General features: G+C 41.2%; 1 protein-coding gene across 1 annotated transcript in view; it reads right to left on the bottom strand.

Moving 5' to 3' along the window:
- LOC122556776 (ran-binding protein 17-like) overlaps positions 1-16361 on the bottom strand; it is a 1080295-nt gene that overhangs the window by 770992 nt on the left and 292942 nt on the right. The window contains exon 11 of the mRNA XM_043703926.2: positions 5406-5578. Within this exon, the coding sequence (XP_043559861.2) occupies positions 5406-5578 (173 nt within the window). The remainder of the gene's footprint in view (positions 1-5405; positions 5579-16361) is intronic.

Genomic DNA, 16361 nt, shown 5'->3' with positions numbered 1-16361 from the left:
AGAAATAGGAAAGGAGAGGTTAGCCTGTTGGGAGTTTTCTATTGGCCTCCAAATAGGTCCAGAGATGCAGAGTACAGGATAGCAAAGATTATCCTCGATAGGAGCAAGAGTGACACGGTAGTTGTTATAGGGGACTTTAACTTTCCAATTATTGACTGGGAATACCATAGTTCAAGTACTTTGGATGGGTAAGTTTTTGTCCAATGTGTGCAGGAGGGTTTCCTGACACAGCATGTAGACAGGCCAACAAGGGGCGAGGCCACATTAGATTTGGTTCTGGGTAATGAACCCTGCTAGGTGTTAGATTTGGAGATAGGTGAGCACTTTGGTGATAGTGATCACACTTTGGTTATGTTTACTTTAGTGATAGAAAGGGATAGGTATATGCCGCAGGGCAAGAGTTAAAGCTGGGGGAAAAGGCAATTATGATGCAATTAGGCAAGATTTAGGATGCACAGGATGGGGAAGGAAACTACAGGGGATGGGCGCAATTGAAATGTGGAGCTTATTCAAGGACCAGCTATTGCAGGTCCTTGGTAAGTACATTCTGATCAGGCAGGCAGGAAGTTGTTGAGCGCAGGAGCCGTGGTTTACTAAGGAAGTTGAATATCTTGTCAAGGGGAAGAAGGCAGCTTATGTTAGGATGAGATGTGATGGCTCAGTTTGGGCACTTGAGAGTTACAAGTTAGCCAGGAAAGACCTAAACAGAGAGCGAAGAAAGGCCAGGAGGGCATATGAGAAGTCACTGGGGGATAGGATCAAGAAAAACCCTAAGGCTTTTGACTGGTATATCAGGAATAAAAGAATGACTAGAGCAAGATTAGGGCCAATCAATCATTGCAGTGGGAAGTTGTGTGTGGAGTCAGAGGAGATAGGGGAAGTGCTAAATGAATACATTTCATCAGTATTCACACTGGAAAAAGACAATGTGGTTGAGGAGAATACTGAGATATAAGCTACTAGACGAGGTGGGATTGAGGTGCATAAGGAGGAGGTGTTAGCAATTCTGAAAAGTGTAAAAGCAGATAAGTGCCCTGGGTCAGATGGGATTTATCCTAGAATTCTCTGGGAAACCAGAGCGGAGATTGCCAAGCCTTTGGCTTTGATATTTATGTGGTCATCGTCTACAGGAATAGTGCCAGAAGATGGAGGATAGCAAATGTTGTTCCCTTTTTCAAGAAAGGGAGTAGAGACAACTCTGGAAATTTTAGACCTATGAGCCTTACTTTGGCTGTGGGTAAAGTATTGGAAAGGGTTATAAGAGATAGGATTTATAATCATCTAGAGAGGAATAAGTTGATTATGGATAGTTAACACGGTTTTGTGAAGGGTAGGTGGTGCCTCACAAATCTTATTAAGCTCTTTGAGAAGGTGGCCATACAGGTGGTTGAGAGTAAAGTGGTTGATGTGGTGTATATGGATTTCAGTAAGGCATTTGATAAGGTTCCCCATGGTAGGCTATTGCACAAAATACAGAGGCATGGGATTGAGGATGATTTAGCGGTTAGAAACTGGCTAGTTGAAAGAAGTCAGAGAATGGTGGTTGATGGGAAATATTCATCCTGGAATTCAGTTATCAGTGAGGTACCGCAAGGATCTGTTTTGGGTCCACTGTTGTTTGTCATTTATATAAATGACCTGGATGAAGGATTAAAAGGATGGGCTCGTAAATTTGCAGATGACACTAAGGTCAGTGCAGCTGAGAATAGTGATGAAGGATGTTGTAGGTTACAGAGAGACATACATAAGCTGCAGAGCTGGGCTAAGAAGTGGCAAATGGAGTTAAATGCAGAAAAGTGTGAGGTGTTTCACTTTGGAAGGAGTAACAGGAATGCAGAGTACTGGGCTAATGATAGGATTCTTGGTAGGGTAGATGAACAGAGAGATCTCGGTGTCCAGGTACATAGATCCTTGAAAATTGTCACCCAGGTTAATAGGGTTATATAGAAGGCATACGGTGTATTAGCTTTTATTGGGAGAGGGATTGTGTTTTGAAACCATGAGATCATGCTGCAGTTGTCCAAAACTCTGGTGCGGCCACATTTGGAGTATTGTGTACAGCTCTGGTCATCGCATTATAGAAAGGATGTGGAAGCTTTGGAAAGATTTCAGAGGAGATTTTCTAGGATGTTACCTGGTTTGGAGGGAAGGTCTTATGAGGAAAGGCTGAGGAATTTGAGGCTGTTTTCGTTAGCGAGAAGAAGGTTGAGAGGCGACTTAATTGAGACATCTAAAATAATCAGAGGGTTAGATAGGTTGAACAGTGAGAGCCTTTTTCCTCAGATGGCAATGGCTAGCACGAGGGGACATAGCTTTAAATTGAGGGGTGACAGATATAGGACGGATGTCAGAAGTAGTTTCGTTACTCAGAGCAACTCAGGGGAGAGGAACACACTGCCTGCATCAGTAGTAGACTCGCAAACGTTAAGGGCATTTAAATGGTCATTGGATAGGCATATGGACAACAATGTAGGTTAGATGGGCATCAGATTGGTTCCACAGCTTGGCACAACATCACGAGCCGAAGGGCCTGTGCTGCATACTCTGATGTTTTGTGTTCTATCGTTCCATAACTGTTTTACCAATTCATCAGTGTTTTCTTACTTGCAGTTTAATTTACAGTTCGCCTTAAATCAGTGTCCTCTGGCTTTTGTTCCTTGTGTCATTGGGAAGAGTTTCTCCCTATTGACTCTGTCCAGGTACTTCATGATTTAGAACACCTCTATCAAATCTCCCCCTAGTGTTCTCTTTTCCATGAAAGAGAACTATCTTAGCTTCCCCAATCTGTACATGTAGCTGAAGATCCTTATCACCATAACAGCTGTCATAAACAACGAATGCAAACTTTCTAAATGTGTTCATATTCTTCCTGAAGCATAGTGGCCAGAATTAGACGCAATACTGCAGTTGGAGCCAAAAATAGTGCTTGATACAGATTTATCATAACTTTGCTATAATATTCTCAGTTTCTACTTCAAAAGCCCAAGTTTTCAGATTCCTTTTGAATCACATTGTGCTTATTTTTAATCAACCTGCTGTGACATGCCATGACACATCTCTGGGGCAAGTGAGACTTCAACAAAGTTTGCAATTGTGCCTGTGCATTCAAGTCTAGATTATTAATATATATTAAGGAAACTAGTGGTTCAAGTACTACCTGCTAGAAAAACTCACTGCATACCTTCTTGTAGTGCAAAAAACAACTGTTCACTAATATTTCTTATCACTCAGCCAAATTCAAATTCATGCTGCCATTGTCCCTTTTATTAATTTGCTGACAAGCCAATATCTAACACTTTACGAAACACCCTATGGACAACCATGTTGTATGACCTTTCCTCATCAACCCTCTCTGTTACTTTATCAAACTTAATCAAGCTAGTGAAACATAATTTACCTTTAACAAATTTAGATAGGCTTTCCTTTACTGATCAATACTCAGCCACTTCGTTGCTAACTTTGTCATCAGTTATCATTTCTAAAAGTTTTCCCACTAAAGTTGAACTGACTGGCTGATAGTTATTGGGTTTATCCATACATACTTTTGAATATGGTGCAGTGTTTGCAAATCTTCAGTCTTTTGGCAGCAACCCCAAACTTAAGGACGACTGGTGAGCCACCTTCTTGAATCATTGCAGTTCAAATCGTGTATGCACACCCACAGTGTTAGAAAGTGGCTCTAAGAGCTTGACACAGTGGCAATGAAAGAATAGTGATACGGTACCAAGTCAGGATGACATGTGGCTTGGAGAACTTGCAGTTGATGGTGTTCCCATGCATCTGCTGCCCTTGTCTTTCTACATGGATTGGATAGATGCTATTGGTGGAGGTTTAGTGCATTGTTGCTGTGCATGTTGTAATTGGTATACACTGTGACCACTATGCACCAGTGGTGGAAGAAGGGAATGTTTACATTAGTGGATGTGGTACTCTTCAAGTAGGCTGCACTAATTCTGGCTGAAATCAAGCTTCACAAGTATTTTCAGCTACACTGGATGTCTTGAAATGCATTCATTTGGCCCTTCTTTGAGTCGAAGCAAGCTTTCTAATACCTCCTCTTTATAAATCTTAGCCCATCCAATACTTCAAACACTTAATTTTCATTCTGATAACACCATTTTCCTCAGAAAAGACAGATGCAAACTATTTGCTAGCACCTCAGTCTTGCCCTCTATGCATATGAAGATCTCTTTCAGGTCCTTATTAGGCCACATCCCTAATTTTCCCAGCCTTTTTCTGTATTAAATGCCTAAAGACGACTTTTAGATTACCTTTTCGATAGCTGCCAGTTTCTTCCGATTCCAACTCTTTGTCTCTAATTTTCTTTTTCGTTTTCCCTGAGGCTCCTATATTCAGCATGATGTTCATTTGGATCATCAACCTGCACTCTTTCAAATATATATTTTCATTGTTATATATTCCTCTATCACTTGCATCACCCAGGAAATTCATTCATCTTTCTTCAATACAAAGGGAGAATCCCTGCGTATCCTTTGTCATCACATTCCTGATGAAGGGTTTATGCCCAAAGCAGTGACTCTCCTGCTCCTCAGATATTGCCTGACCTGCTGTGCTTTTCCAGCATCACATTTTTCGACCTTCACAGTTTGTTAACCTTCATTACCCATGTGTCCTGTTGATTTTGTTTAGTAACTGAGTGGATACAAACTTTGAATTGTGACTATTTTAAGGTTTTGCAATTTAAGAATGACATGCCTCTACTTACTAAAAGTTAAAAGCTAACATTATTACAAAATAAAGAAAAATTATTAGCAGTATTCAATTTGACACTTCAAGTCAGTCTGATGTACCTATCCCTTACACAATCACAATACTGACTGAGACCAGCTCACTTCACACTCAACGGGAACAAATCTAAAATAGGAGCACAAAATAATGGAAATACACAGAAAGTCTGTCAACATCTGTGGAGCAAGAAACAGATTTAATATTTTAAATTGAAACATTAATTCCATTTCTTTCCACACAGATGCTAATGATTTCTAGCCATTCTGTTTTATTTCAGACTTCCGGCATCCGCAATATTTTCCTTTTTATTGTGGTTTGAATAGAACAATAACTCATATACCATCTGACCGTTTTGGGTATGCAGTTGAGGACTGAAGCAATTCTTCATAGATATAAATATAGGCTATAAAATAAAAGTGTGTTTGGAGGGATTTCATAGCAGCATTATAAAATAAAATATGACACACCCACATGAAGAGTTGTTAGGGTCAGGCCATCAAAGGCTTAAGGAATGCCATAATGGAAAGTGGAATAGAACAGGAACAAGATGCAAGATCAGAATTCCAGAACTTCGGGTCTAGACAGCTGTAGGTGCAATTTGTGAGACAATTAGAATGGAATGCCTGGGCAGCAAATCCAAACTGTGATGGGGGTACCTTATGATTACGGGCACTGACTCCAGCCTTGAAGTAATGTAAGCTTTTGTGACTTCTGGTGCATATGTCTCCATTAGATGAGGTTCAGTAGATTTAACGAAGGGGACTGATGCAACCATTCGCTGCCAAAGACTCAGCAGGTAGTGTATGCTGTTTGGAGCAAATTCCCAATGCTGTGTAAGAGAAGAAAGAAAAGTAATAATAAAATTAAAAATTGTGGGAATTCCTAATCTATTTTATATGATTTGAAATGTTTGAGCAAATTGTAATAAAATAGTCAGTGTTATTTCTGGAGGGCTTCTATAAATTTTATTTCTGTGGTGCAGTTAACTTGTGGAAAATCAATGCACATGTCTTTACTACAAGTTGTCTTCACCAGCTCATTCGATGAGAATGTAGTTAAACATCAGACAACACCAGATTATAGTCCACCAAGTTTATTTAGAAACATTAGCTTACGAGACACTGCCTCTTCATCAGGTGGTTGTGGAACAGCCACAATTTATAGAAAAAATGTTAGTGTCATAGAGCTGTAATGCTATTTTAAAAGTAAAATCGATTAAGTATTTCATCTTTTAGAGTAGGATGTGCTCGTTTCCCTTCTTTAATATGTAAATCCCAGAACTCCTTTTAAGTTATATTCTCAAGTAGCTTCAGTTTTTCTAACAATAAGTGCCATCTCAGCTCAAATAATGCATTAAAGGTTAAAGTTTGTCTGTGTTCCAGTGTTGAGTCAGTCTAGTTATATTTCTAAAGTGGGACTTATAGAATCTTATGTGGATTCATGCAGTTGGTGAGCAAAATAAATGTAATTCTGCAAATACAAATTTCCCTCATAAACTTATATGTGTGCGCTTACAGGAGAGACCAAGTGAGTGTGTGCACGTGAATGCAGGCATGTGGGTGAGAGTACATGTGAAAGAGTGCGTGTATGTGTAAGCTTGGTTAAGTATGTGTGTAAATGTGATGGGGTATAAGCCTGTGAGAGGATGCATGCATGGGTGAGAGCAAGGGGTGCATTTGTGTGCATATGAGAGAGAGCTTGTGTATGAGAGAGGGTCTGCATGAGAGTGGGAGTATGTTGGGGTGTGTGTGCGCGTGTGCCCGCACATGCGCAAGTGAGAGAGAGTGAGAGAGAATGTGAGAAAGCGAGAAAGAACGAGAGAGCGCGCGATTTGGAGAGTTGCAGCCTGTGTCTGTCTCCTGAGGACGACATTACAGTTTCTCGCTGTGGCACGTCGGAACCGGTGGTAAATGAGTTGAGCATCATACCCTGTTCTTATGAGAGCATCCTTGAGCACTTTCATGTGTCCTTCACATTCCGCCTCAGCTGAACAGATACTGTGTATTCGTAGGGCTTCGCTGTAGGAGATGGCTGTTTTAATATGTCTCATGTGGAAGTTTTCTCATACACAAGCTCTTTCTCTCATAAGCACACACATGCGCCCCCTGCACTCACACCTACGCACACACCCTCTCACAGACATATACCCTATCACACTCACACATCTGACCAAGTCTACACACACACATATACACACTGTTTCACATGCACTTACACTCATATGCACAGACTCACTCTGTCTCTCCTGCACGCGCACACATGTAAATTAATGAGGTGAATTTGTATTTGCAGATTTACGTTTCATTTTGCTCAAAAACTGCATGAATCCACAAAAGATTCTGTAAGTCCCACTTTAGAAACAGAACCAGTCTGACTCAACATTAGAACACAGACAGACTTTCACCTCACACCTTTAATGCATTGTGAGAGCTAAAATGGCAGCTATTGCTAGAAAAGCTGAAGCTATTTTGAAAATGTAACTTAAAAGGAGTTCTGGGATTTACATATTAAAGAACCAAAACTAGCATATCCCATTCTAAAAGATGACAGACTGAATCTAAATTTTTATAAATAGCATTACAGGTTCATGACACTAACTGTTTTGCTATAAATTTTGTGTCTTATAATCCTGTTCCACAACCACCTGATGAAGCGGCTGTGCAAAGAAAGCTAGTGCTTCCAAATAAACCTGTTGCACTACAACCTGATGTTGTGTGATTTTTAACTTTGTCCACGCCAGTCCAATACCGTCACGTCCTAATAATGAGAATGCAGCAAATGTACTATTAGAGTTCCATATTCATGTCTCATTACCGGTTTCTATGGGATCTTCCACAGATCTATTGGATATGAATTATTTTTGACGCTAAACTCTTGGAGATTAATTTCCACTCTGGGTCTTAAAATGGTGAATGGAACGATATGACCACAACTGAGATGTGTCACTCTTCTATTATTGACAAAGGTACTCAATTGAGTAATGACTTAAAAAAATATGGTTTAATGATTTTTGAGAAGATTTGTAGCTCAGGTTGATGATAAATATGTAACTTAGCTTGCTGAGCTTGAAGGTTCGTTTTCAGACATTTCATCACCATACTAGGTAACATCATCAGGTGAGAATCTCTGGTGAAGTGCTGGTGGTATGTCCCACCTCTATTTATAGGTCTTGGGTAATTAAGGTGGGTGATGTCATTTCCGGTTTTTTTTTCAAGGGAGGGTAGACACAGTCTAAGTCGATGTGCTTATTGATGGAGTTCTGGTTAGAATGCCATGCCTCTAAGAATTCTCATCGTTTCTTTGTTTCGCCTGTCCTAAGATGTGTGTGTTGTCCCAGACAAAGTGGTGTCCTTCTTTGTCTGTATGTATGGAAACTACGGATAGTGGATCATGTCTTTTGGTGGCCAGTTGGTGTTCATGTATCCTAATGGCAAGTTTCCTGCTAGTTTGTCCGATGTAGTGTTTTTTTCTTTAACAGTTCATGCATGGTATCTTGTAAATGACGTTAGTTTTGCTGGTAGTATCTAATGGATTCTTTAAGTTCAATAGTCGCTATTTAAGTGTGTTGGTAGGTTTGTGGGCTATCATGTTAAGGGGTCTGACTAGTCTGGAAGTCATTTCTGATATGTCTACGATGTAAGGTCATGTGGCTATAGTTTTTGGTTGTGTAATGTCTGCTTTTTTGGGTTTGTTTCTGAGGATTCGGTAGATTTTGTTTATTGGGTACCCATTTTTCTTGAAAACATTGTATAGATATTTTTCATCTGCTTTTTGTAGTTCTTGGGTGCTGCAGTGTGATGTGGCTCATTGAAATAATGTCTTGATGCAGCTCCATTTGTGGGTGTTGGGATGATTGCTTCTGAAGTATTTGGTCCGTGTGTTGTTTTCTGCAGATGTTGGTTTGAAGCTCTCTGTTAACTGTTCAACTGTCACGTCTAGGAATGGGAGTCTGTTGTCGTTCTCCTCCACTTTTGTGAATTCTATGACTTTCAGGATATTGCTAATGGTGTTGTATGTTTCCGCGAATTTGTTCTATTTTGTGATGACAAAGGTGTCATCTACGTAGCGGACCTAAAGTTTGGGTTGTGTAGATGGGTGGGCAGCTTGTTCAAGTCTGTGCATTACTGCTTCCACAATGAGCCCTGATATTGGTAATCCCATGGGTGTTCCGTTAACTTGTTTGCAGGTTTTGTTATTGAATGTGAAGAGCGTTGTGAGACACAGGTCCACTAGCTTGAGGATGTTATCTTTGGTGATGAAGTTGGTGCTGTCTCGTGTTTGTGGTCCTGGTTTTCCTAGTAGTGATGCCAATGTTTCTTTGGCCAAGTCGATGTTAATTGATGTGAAAATGGCTGTAACATCCTCAGAAACAAACCCAAACAAGCAGACACAATGCAACCAAAACTATAGCCATATTTCCTTACATCACAGACATATCAGAAATGACTTCCAGACTACTTAGACCCCTTGGCATCATGATAGTCCACAAACCTACCAACACACTTAAACAGTGACTAATGAACTTAAAGGATCCATTAGATACCACCAGCAAAACATACTTCATTTACAAGATACAATGGAAGAACTGTAAAAAAACACATCAGAGAAACTACCAGGAAACTTGCCACCAGAAAACACGATCCACTATCAGTAGTTTCTATATATACAGACAAAGAAGGACACCACTTTGACTGGGACAACACGCATCCTAGGACAGCGAAACAAAGACATGCAAGAGAATTCTTAAGCAGAATTCCTTCAATGAACACATCAATTTGGACCTATCTACCTTCCCTTGAAAAAAAGAACCAGAAATGACATCATCCACCTAAAGAAACCAAGACTTATAAATACAGAGGCAGGGCATACCACCAGCACTTCACCAGAGTTTCTCACTGATGATGTTACCACGTACGGTGATGAAACATCTGAAAACAAATCTTCAAGCTCAGTGAACTAACTTACATACTAAATATGCCTTAATTTCAAAAGTACTTGAAAAGCCAGGAATTTCTGTGTAGTGTTTAGCCTTATATCCAAGGCTTCAGTAAGATCATAAGAAATTAGAACAGGAGCTGGCTATTTGGTCCATTCTGCCTTTTCCTCCATTTCATAAGATCATGCCTGATGCTCCTTGTTTCCCATCACCCTCAAATCTCTCATTAATTAAATATCTAACAGCCTTGAATAAATTCAACGACCCAATATTCATAGCGCTCTATGGAAGAGAATTCCAAAAGCTAATGACACTCGATAAAAATAAACTCATTTCAGTTTGAACTGGGTGACTCGTTTTCAAACTGTGACCCCAATTCTGGTGGCCAGTGTTTGGGTTGTTATGGCACAGTGATAATGTCCCTACCTCTAAGCTAGGAGGCCTGGGTTCAAGTTCCACCTGCCCCAGACAAGCGTTGCAACATATCTGAACAGATTGATTAAAAATATCCAGTCCCATGGGCAATGAATCTGAACAGACCATCTGTGGGCAAATATTGCAGTATTTTTGAGGGTTCTGGAGTGCAGGAGTTCTGCAATAGGTTTCCTACTTTCTTGCAGTCATGTCTTCTCACCCTGTATCTTCCCTGAATGGTTATCTCTGTCCTAGCCCCATCTTAAGATTTCAAAGAGCTAAACTGGATATGTCTCTCTAGTTCAGCTGTCACAATGGTCTCATTGCTGCAACGACAAAAGGCTGGTCAGCATTCAGCTATGCATTCTCCCCAAGAGTCAAATTACAATGTGTGCACAGACGTTTGATATTTATAAACCTGTTGCATCTTACCTATCTTTTCCCTTCAGCATATTATTCGACTTATCAAGTCTGGGCATAATTTTAGCCTGTATACAGTAACTTGGTGATTACATTTCTGGCTCACAAGGTAACTGGAGGCGTATGTGGGCATTTTCTGTTAATTGTTTTAACCATCATTTAAGGTTGCCTGTTGGGCCTGCAATTACATTAAGGAGGCATTATTGGCGAAAGTATTTTTCTGGTGGCTATCTAAAAAGTCAGGGAAAACCTCTCAACAAGTTTTAAAGGAAATAACGGAGCCTCATTTGTTAAATACAGACAAATTCTTGGTTGGTTCAAGCTTGTATTCTTACTGACAACTGTTCATTCTTAGGCTGTATATTCAAACATTTAGCTCATTTATCTCATGGGATAAAAAGACAAGAAGGGATCGCTCTTGTTATTGTGGGCATGTTTGTTAACACAAAGAAAATTTCCTCTCAATAATATTTGAAGAATTCTCTCCGATTTTGCAGTTGCTTTGATAGAATTTCAGAAAAGGAAGATATGACGTTTTCAATTTATAGGAGACCAGAACAAAAGATTAAAGTGCTTCTTGCATTGTAACATCTGTAATTTTAATATGCCATGAAACTTTGATTCCCATAGTTCATTCATAATGATATTGTATCATCGTCAGATTAACTGTTTGTTCAGCACCTATGGAATATTTTTTGTTTTATACTTTAATCAAGGTTGATTGAGCTTATATTCATTTCTGAAGATTAAACAGCAGTATTGTTGCAGCACCATCAAGCAATTAGCAAGCAGGATTTGCCTTTTGTTAATCTGGGCATTTTGCTGAAATTTGTCACGTCACTACAGATTTCTTACAGAAGCTCAGCACCCATGGACCAGTCGAACTAGGAATATTCCTCATCACAAAGGAAGTTTCAGCACTTTACACCAGCATCCCCCACAATGATGGTATTTCAGCAACAGCCTCAGTACTCAACACCAACTGCCGATCTCCAAGCACCATCCTATAACTCATCTGCTTTATCTTCGACCGCAGCGTTTTCACCTTTGACAACCAGATTTTCATCCAGACACATGGAACAGCCATGGGGCCAAAGTTTTCACCCCAATATGCCAACATTTTCATGCACAGGTTCGAACAAAACTTCTTCTCTACACAGGACCTCCAACCAACACTATACACCAGGTATATTGACGACATTTGTTTCCTCTGGACCCATGGTGAGGAGTCACTGAAACAGCTACACAGTGATATCAACGAGTTTCATCCCACCATCAAGCTCACCATGGACCAATCTTTGGTATCCGTCTCATCTCATTCTTGGACACATGCATTTCCATCAAGGATGGGCACTTCAGCACCTCACTCTATTGCAAACCCACAGGTAACCTCAGGTTGCTACGCTTCTCCAGCTTCCACCCGAAACACACTAAAACTGACATTTCCTATGGACAAGCCCTACACATATTTATGCGGAAAGTCAGGAGGCATGGGATAGTGGGAAATTTAGCCAGTTGGATAGAGAACTGGCTAACCGTCGAAGTCAGAGAGTGGTGGTAGATGGTAAATATTCAGCCTGGAGCCCAGTTACAAGTGGAGTTCCACAGGGATCAGTTCTGGGTCCTCTGCTGTTTGTAATTTTTATTAATGACTTGGAAGAGGGAGTCGAAGGGTGGGTCAGTAAATTTGCAGACGATACGAAAATTGGTGGAGTTGTGGATACTGAGGAGGGCTGTTGTCGGCTGCAAAGGGACTTAGATATGATGCAGAGCTGGGCTGAGGAGTGGCAGATGGAGTTCAACCCTGTCAAGTGTGAGGTTGTCCATTTTGGAAGGACAAATAAGAATGCGGAATACAGGGTTAACGGTAGAGTTCTTAGTAAGATGGAGGAGCAGAGGGATCTTGGGGTCTATGTTCATAGATCTTTGAAAGTTGCCACTCAGGTGGATAGAGCTTGTAAGAAGGCCTATGGTGTATTAGCATTCATTAGCAGAGGGATTGAATTCAAGAGTTGTGAGGTGATGTTGCAGCTGTACAGGACCTTGGTAAGGCCACATTTGGAGTACTGTGTGCAATTCTGGTCGTCTCACTTTAGGAAAGATGTGGAAGCTTTGGAGAGGGTGCAGAGGAGATTTACCAGGATGTTGCCTGGAATGGGAATAGGTCGTATGAGGATAGGTTGAGAGTGCTAGGCCTTTTCTCATTGGAACGGCGAAGGACGAGGGGTGACTTGATAGAGGTTTATAAGATGATCAGAGGAATAGATAGAGTAGACAGTCAGAAACTTTTTCCCCGGGTACAACAGAGTGTTACAAGGGGACATAAATTTAAGGTGAAGGGTGGAAGGTATAGGGGGGATGTCAGGGGTAGATTCTTTACCCAGAGAATGGTGGGGGCATGGAATGCGCTGCCTGTGGGAGTGGCAGAGACAGAATCATTGGTGACCTTTAAGCGGCAATTGGATAGGTACATGGATAGGTGCTTAAGCTAGGACAAATGTTTGGCACAACATCGTGGGCCGAAAGGCCTGTTCTGTGCTGGATTGTTCTATGTTCTATACCAGGATCTGTTCAGATGAGGAGGAATGCAACGGGCACTTGCAAGTATTCAAGGATGCCCTCATAACAATGGGGTACGATGCTCAACGCATCAACCGCCAGTTCTGACGTGCCACAGCGATGAACCATAATGACTTCCTCAGTAGACAGACAAGCTGCAACCAACAGGGTACCCTTCGTTGTCCAGTGCTTCCCAGGAGGCCAAAATCTACGTCATGTAGTTCGCAACCTGCAATACCTTATTGATGAGGATGAGCACCTCACCAAGACCTTCTCCTCACCTCTACTTCTCGCCTTTAAACAACCACCAAACCTCAAACAGATTATTGTTCGCAACAAACTGCCTGGCTTCCATGACAACACCATACGACCCCATCACAGAAGACACTGCAAGACACGTCAGTGTCAAAACGAATACCAACATTACACTGGGGACACCTCTCACCATGTACGCAGCAGGTACTCATGTGACTCAGCCAATATTGTCTATCTCATATGCTGCAGGCAAGGATGCCCTGAGGCATGGTACATTGGCGAAATCAAACAGAGGCTACATTATTGGATGAATGGACACCGCACGACAATCACCAGCCAGGAGTGTTCCCTCCCAGTCAGGGAACACTTCAGCAGTCCGAGACATTCGGTCTTCGGGTGACCATTCTCTAAAGCAGACTTCGGGACAGGCAACAATGCAACGTGGCCAAGCAGAGGCTGATAGTCAAGTTCGGTTCTGTGGGATGGCCTCAACCAGGACCTTGGGTTCATGTCACACTACAGATGACCCCACTGCACTAAACACTCTCGCTCGCATGCACACACACGCATACCCCTACAGACCCATACACTCACGCAGACCATCTCTCAACAGCTTGCACATACACATCCCCACACTCCCACATGCGCAATCTCTCACAGATTTATACCTCTTTTCACACGCACACACATACCCTCTCACAGGCACTCAGACGCTTCCCTCCCCTCTCCCCCAGCGTGCGCGCGCACACACACACACGTAAGTTTGTGGGGTGAACTTGTACTTGCAGAATTACATTTTATTCTGCTCAAAAACTGCATGAATCAATGTAAGTTTATGTAAATCCCTTTTTTTTTAGAAATAGAATCAGTCTGAATACTGGGGCACAGACAGACATACTTTAACCTCATACCTTCAATGCATTATCTGAGCTGACATGGCACCTATTGTTAAAGTTCACTTGAGAATGTAACTTTAAAAAACGTTCTGGGGTTTACATATGAAAGAACTGAAACCAACATGGTCATTCTAAAAAGATGAGAAACTTAACAAACAATCTAGGTCTTTTTCAATTTTGCATTTCATTAGCATCACACTGTAAACTTTTGCTATACATTCTGTGTCTTATATCTTATACTCCGTAGCCACCTGATGAAGCAGTGCTCCGAAAGCTAGTGCTTCCGAATAAACCTGTTGGACTATAACCTGGTGTTGTGCAATTTTTAACTTTGTACACCCCAGTCCAACACCAGCACCTTCAAATCAAGTTACTGAAAGATCATGACAAAATATTGCTAGATGCTGTATTTCTCCCCGTGTCTGTGCGAGTTTCCTCTGGGTGCTCCAGTTTCCTCCCACAGTTACAAAGATGTGCAGGTCAGGTGAATTGGCCATGCTAAATTGCCCATAGTGTTATGTGCATTGGTCAGAGGGAAATGGGTCTGGGTGGGTTACTCTTCAGAGGGTCGGTGTGGACTGGTTGGGCTGAAGGGCCTGTTTCCACACTGTAGGGAATCTAATCTAATCTTATCATGGAAGAAAGTCCTGATTAAAAATAATTCTGACTATGTAACTAGCAGACAACATTAAACCTGTCCATCCAATGGTATTTTGACCACTACCTTGACACAGGAACTAACTGGTTTTAGCAAGTTTTGAGAAGATTTGTAGCTCAGGTTGAGATTTTGGATGTTGGTTTGCTTGCTGAGCTGAAAGCTTGATTTCTAGACGTTTCATTACCTTACTAGGTAACATCTTCAGTGGACTTTATGTAAAGCAATGCTGAAACTTCCAGCTTTCTATTTATGTTTGGGTTGGTGATGTCATTTCCTTTGGTGATGTTATTTCCTGTGGTGAAGTCACTTCCTGTTCCTTTTCTCAGAGGGAGATAGGTGGGGTCTAACTCGATCTGTTTGTTGATAGAGTTCTGGTTGGAATGCCATGCTTCTAGGAATTCTCATGCATGTCTTTATTTGGCTTATTTTAAGTCAGTTAATACTCTCACTACTTCAATGGCAAGATGTCAGACAAATGCACTGAGCAGATCATAGCCTTCAGCAAACACTTAATATTAAATGTGCATGAAATAGATATCTGGCTCAGCTGAAGAAGGGGAAATTTTCAAAAATTGTCCTTGTCTCTCAAATTCTGTGATTATAAAGGTAGGGTTGTTAATGCTAAAGAATAGTTTTATTCTTCTGTTATTCAGCACTGTGTCTTATATTAAGTCTGGGTAGATGCAGAACTCCCTCAATTCTGCTTGAAAAATATTCTAGAACTGTAACCTCAGACAACCCTGTTACAATTCAATATTTTAAGCCTATTTATCATGCCAGTTCCTTTTTTGAATCTATGGGAACACACTTTAAGTTTTATTATCAATCTACACCCACTGGAAACTGAAATGTGTTTATTCAAATCCATTTTACAACTAGTTAGGCCACTTTTGGAATATTGCACGCAACTCTGGTCTCATGCCTATCGGAAAGATGGGTTGTGAAACTTGAAAGGGTTCAGAAAAGATTTACAAGGATGTTACCAGGGTTGGAGGATTTGAGTTACAGGGAGAAGTTGAATATGCTGGGGCTGTTTTCCCTTGAGTGTTGGAGGCTGAGGGGTGACCTTATAAAGGTTTATAAAATAATGAGGAGCATGCATAGGATAAATAGACAAAGCCTTTTCCCTGGTGTGAGGGAGTCCAGAACTAGAGGGCATCGGTTTAGGGTGAGAGGGGAAAGATATAAAAGAGGCCAAAGGGGCAACAATTTCACGCAGTGGGTAGTACACATATGGAATGAGCTGCCAGAGGAAGTGGTGAAGGCTCAAACAATTGCAACATTTAAAAGGCATTTGGATGGGTATAAGAATAGGAAGGGTGTGGAGGGATATGGGCCGAATTTTGGCAGGTGGGACTAGGTTGGATTGGGATATCTGGTCGGCATGGATGAGTTGGACCGAAGGATCTGTTTCCATGTTGTACATTTTTATGACTGAATGACTCTAATTGGCCTTTACAATAGATAATAGCAG

The sequence above is a fragment of the Chiloscyllium plagiosum genome, unplaced genomic scaffold (genome assembly GCF_037043375.1).
Source record: "Chiloscyllium plagiosum isolate Xiang-an unplaced genomic scaffold, Cpla_swu_hap1 HiC_scaffold_16, whole genome shotgun sequence".
NCBI classification, from domain to species: domain Eukaryota; kingdom Metazoa; phylum Chordata; class Chondrichthyes; order Orectolobiformes; family Hemiscylliidae; genus Chiloscyllium; species Chiloscyllium plagiosum.
This window is presented reverse-complemented; position numbering and strand designations above follow the sequence as displayed.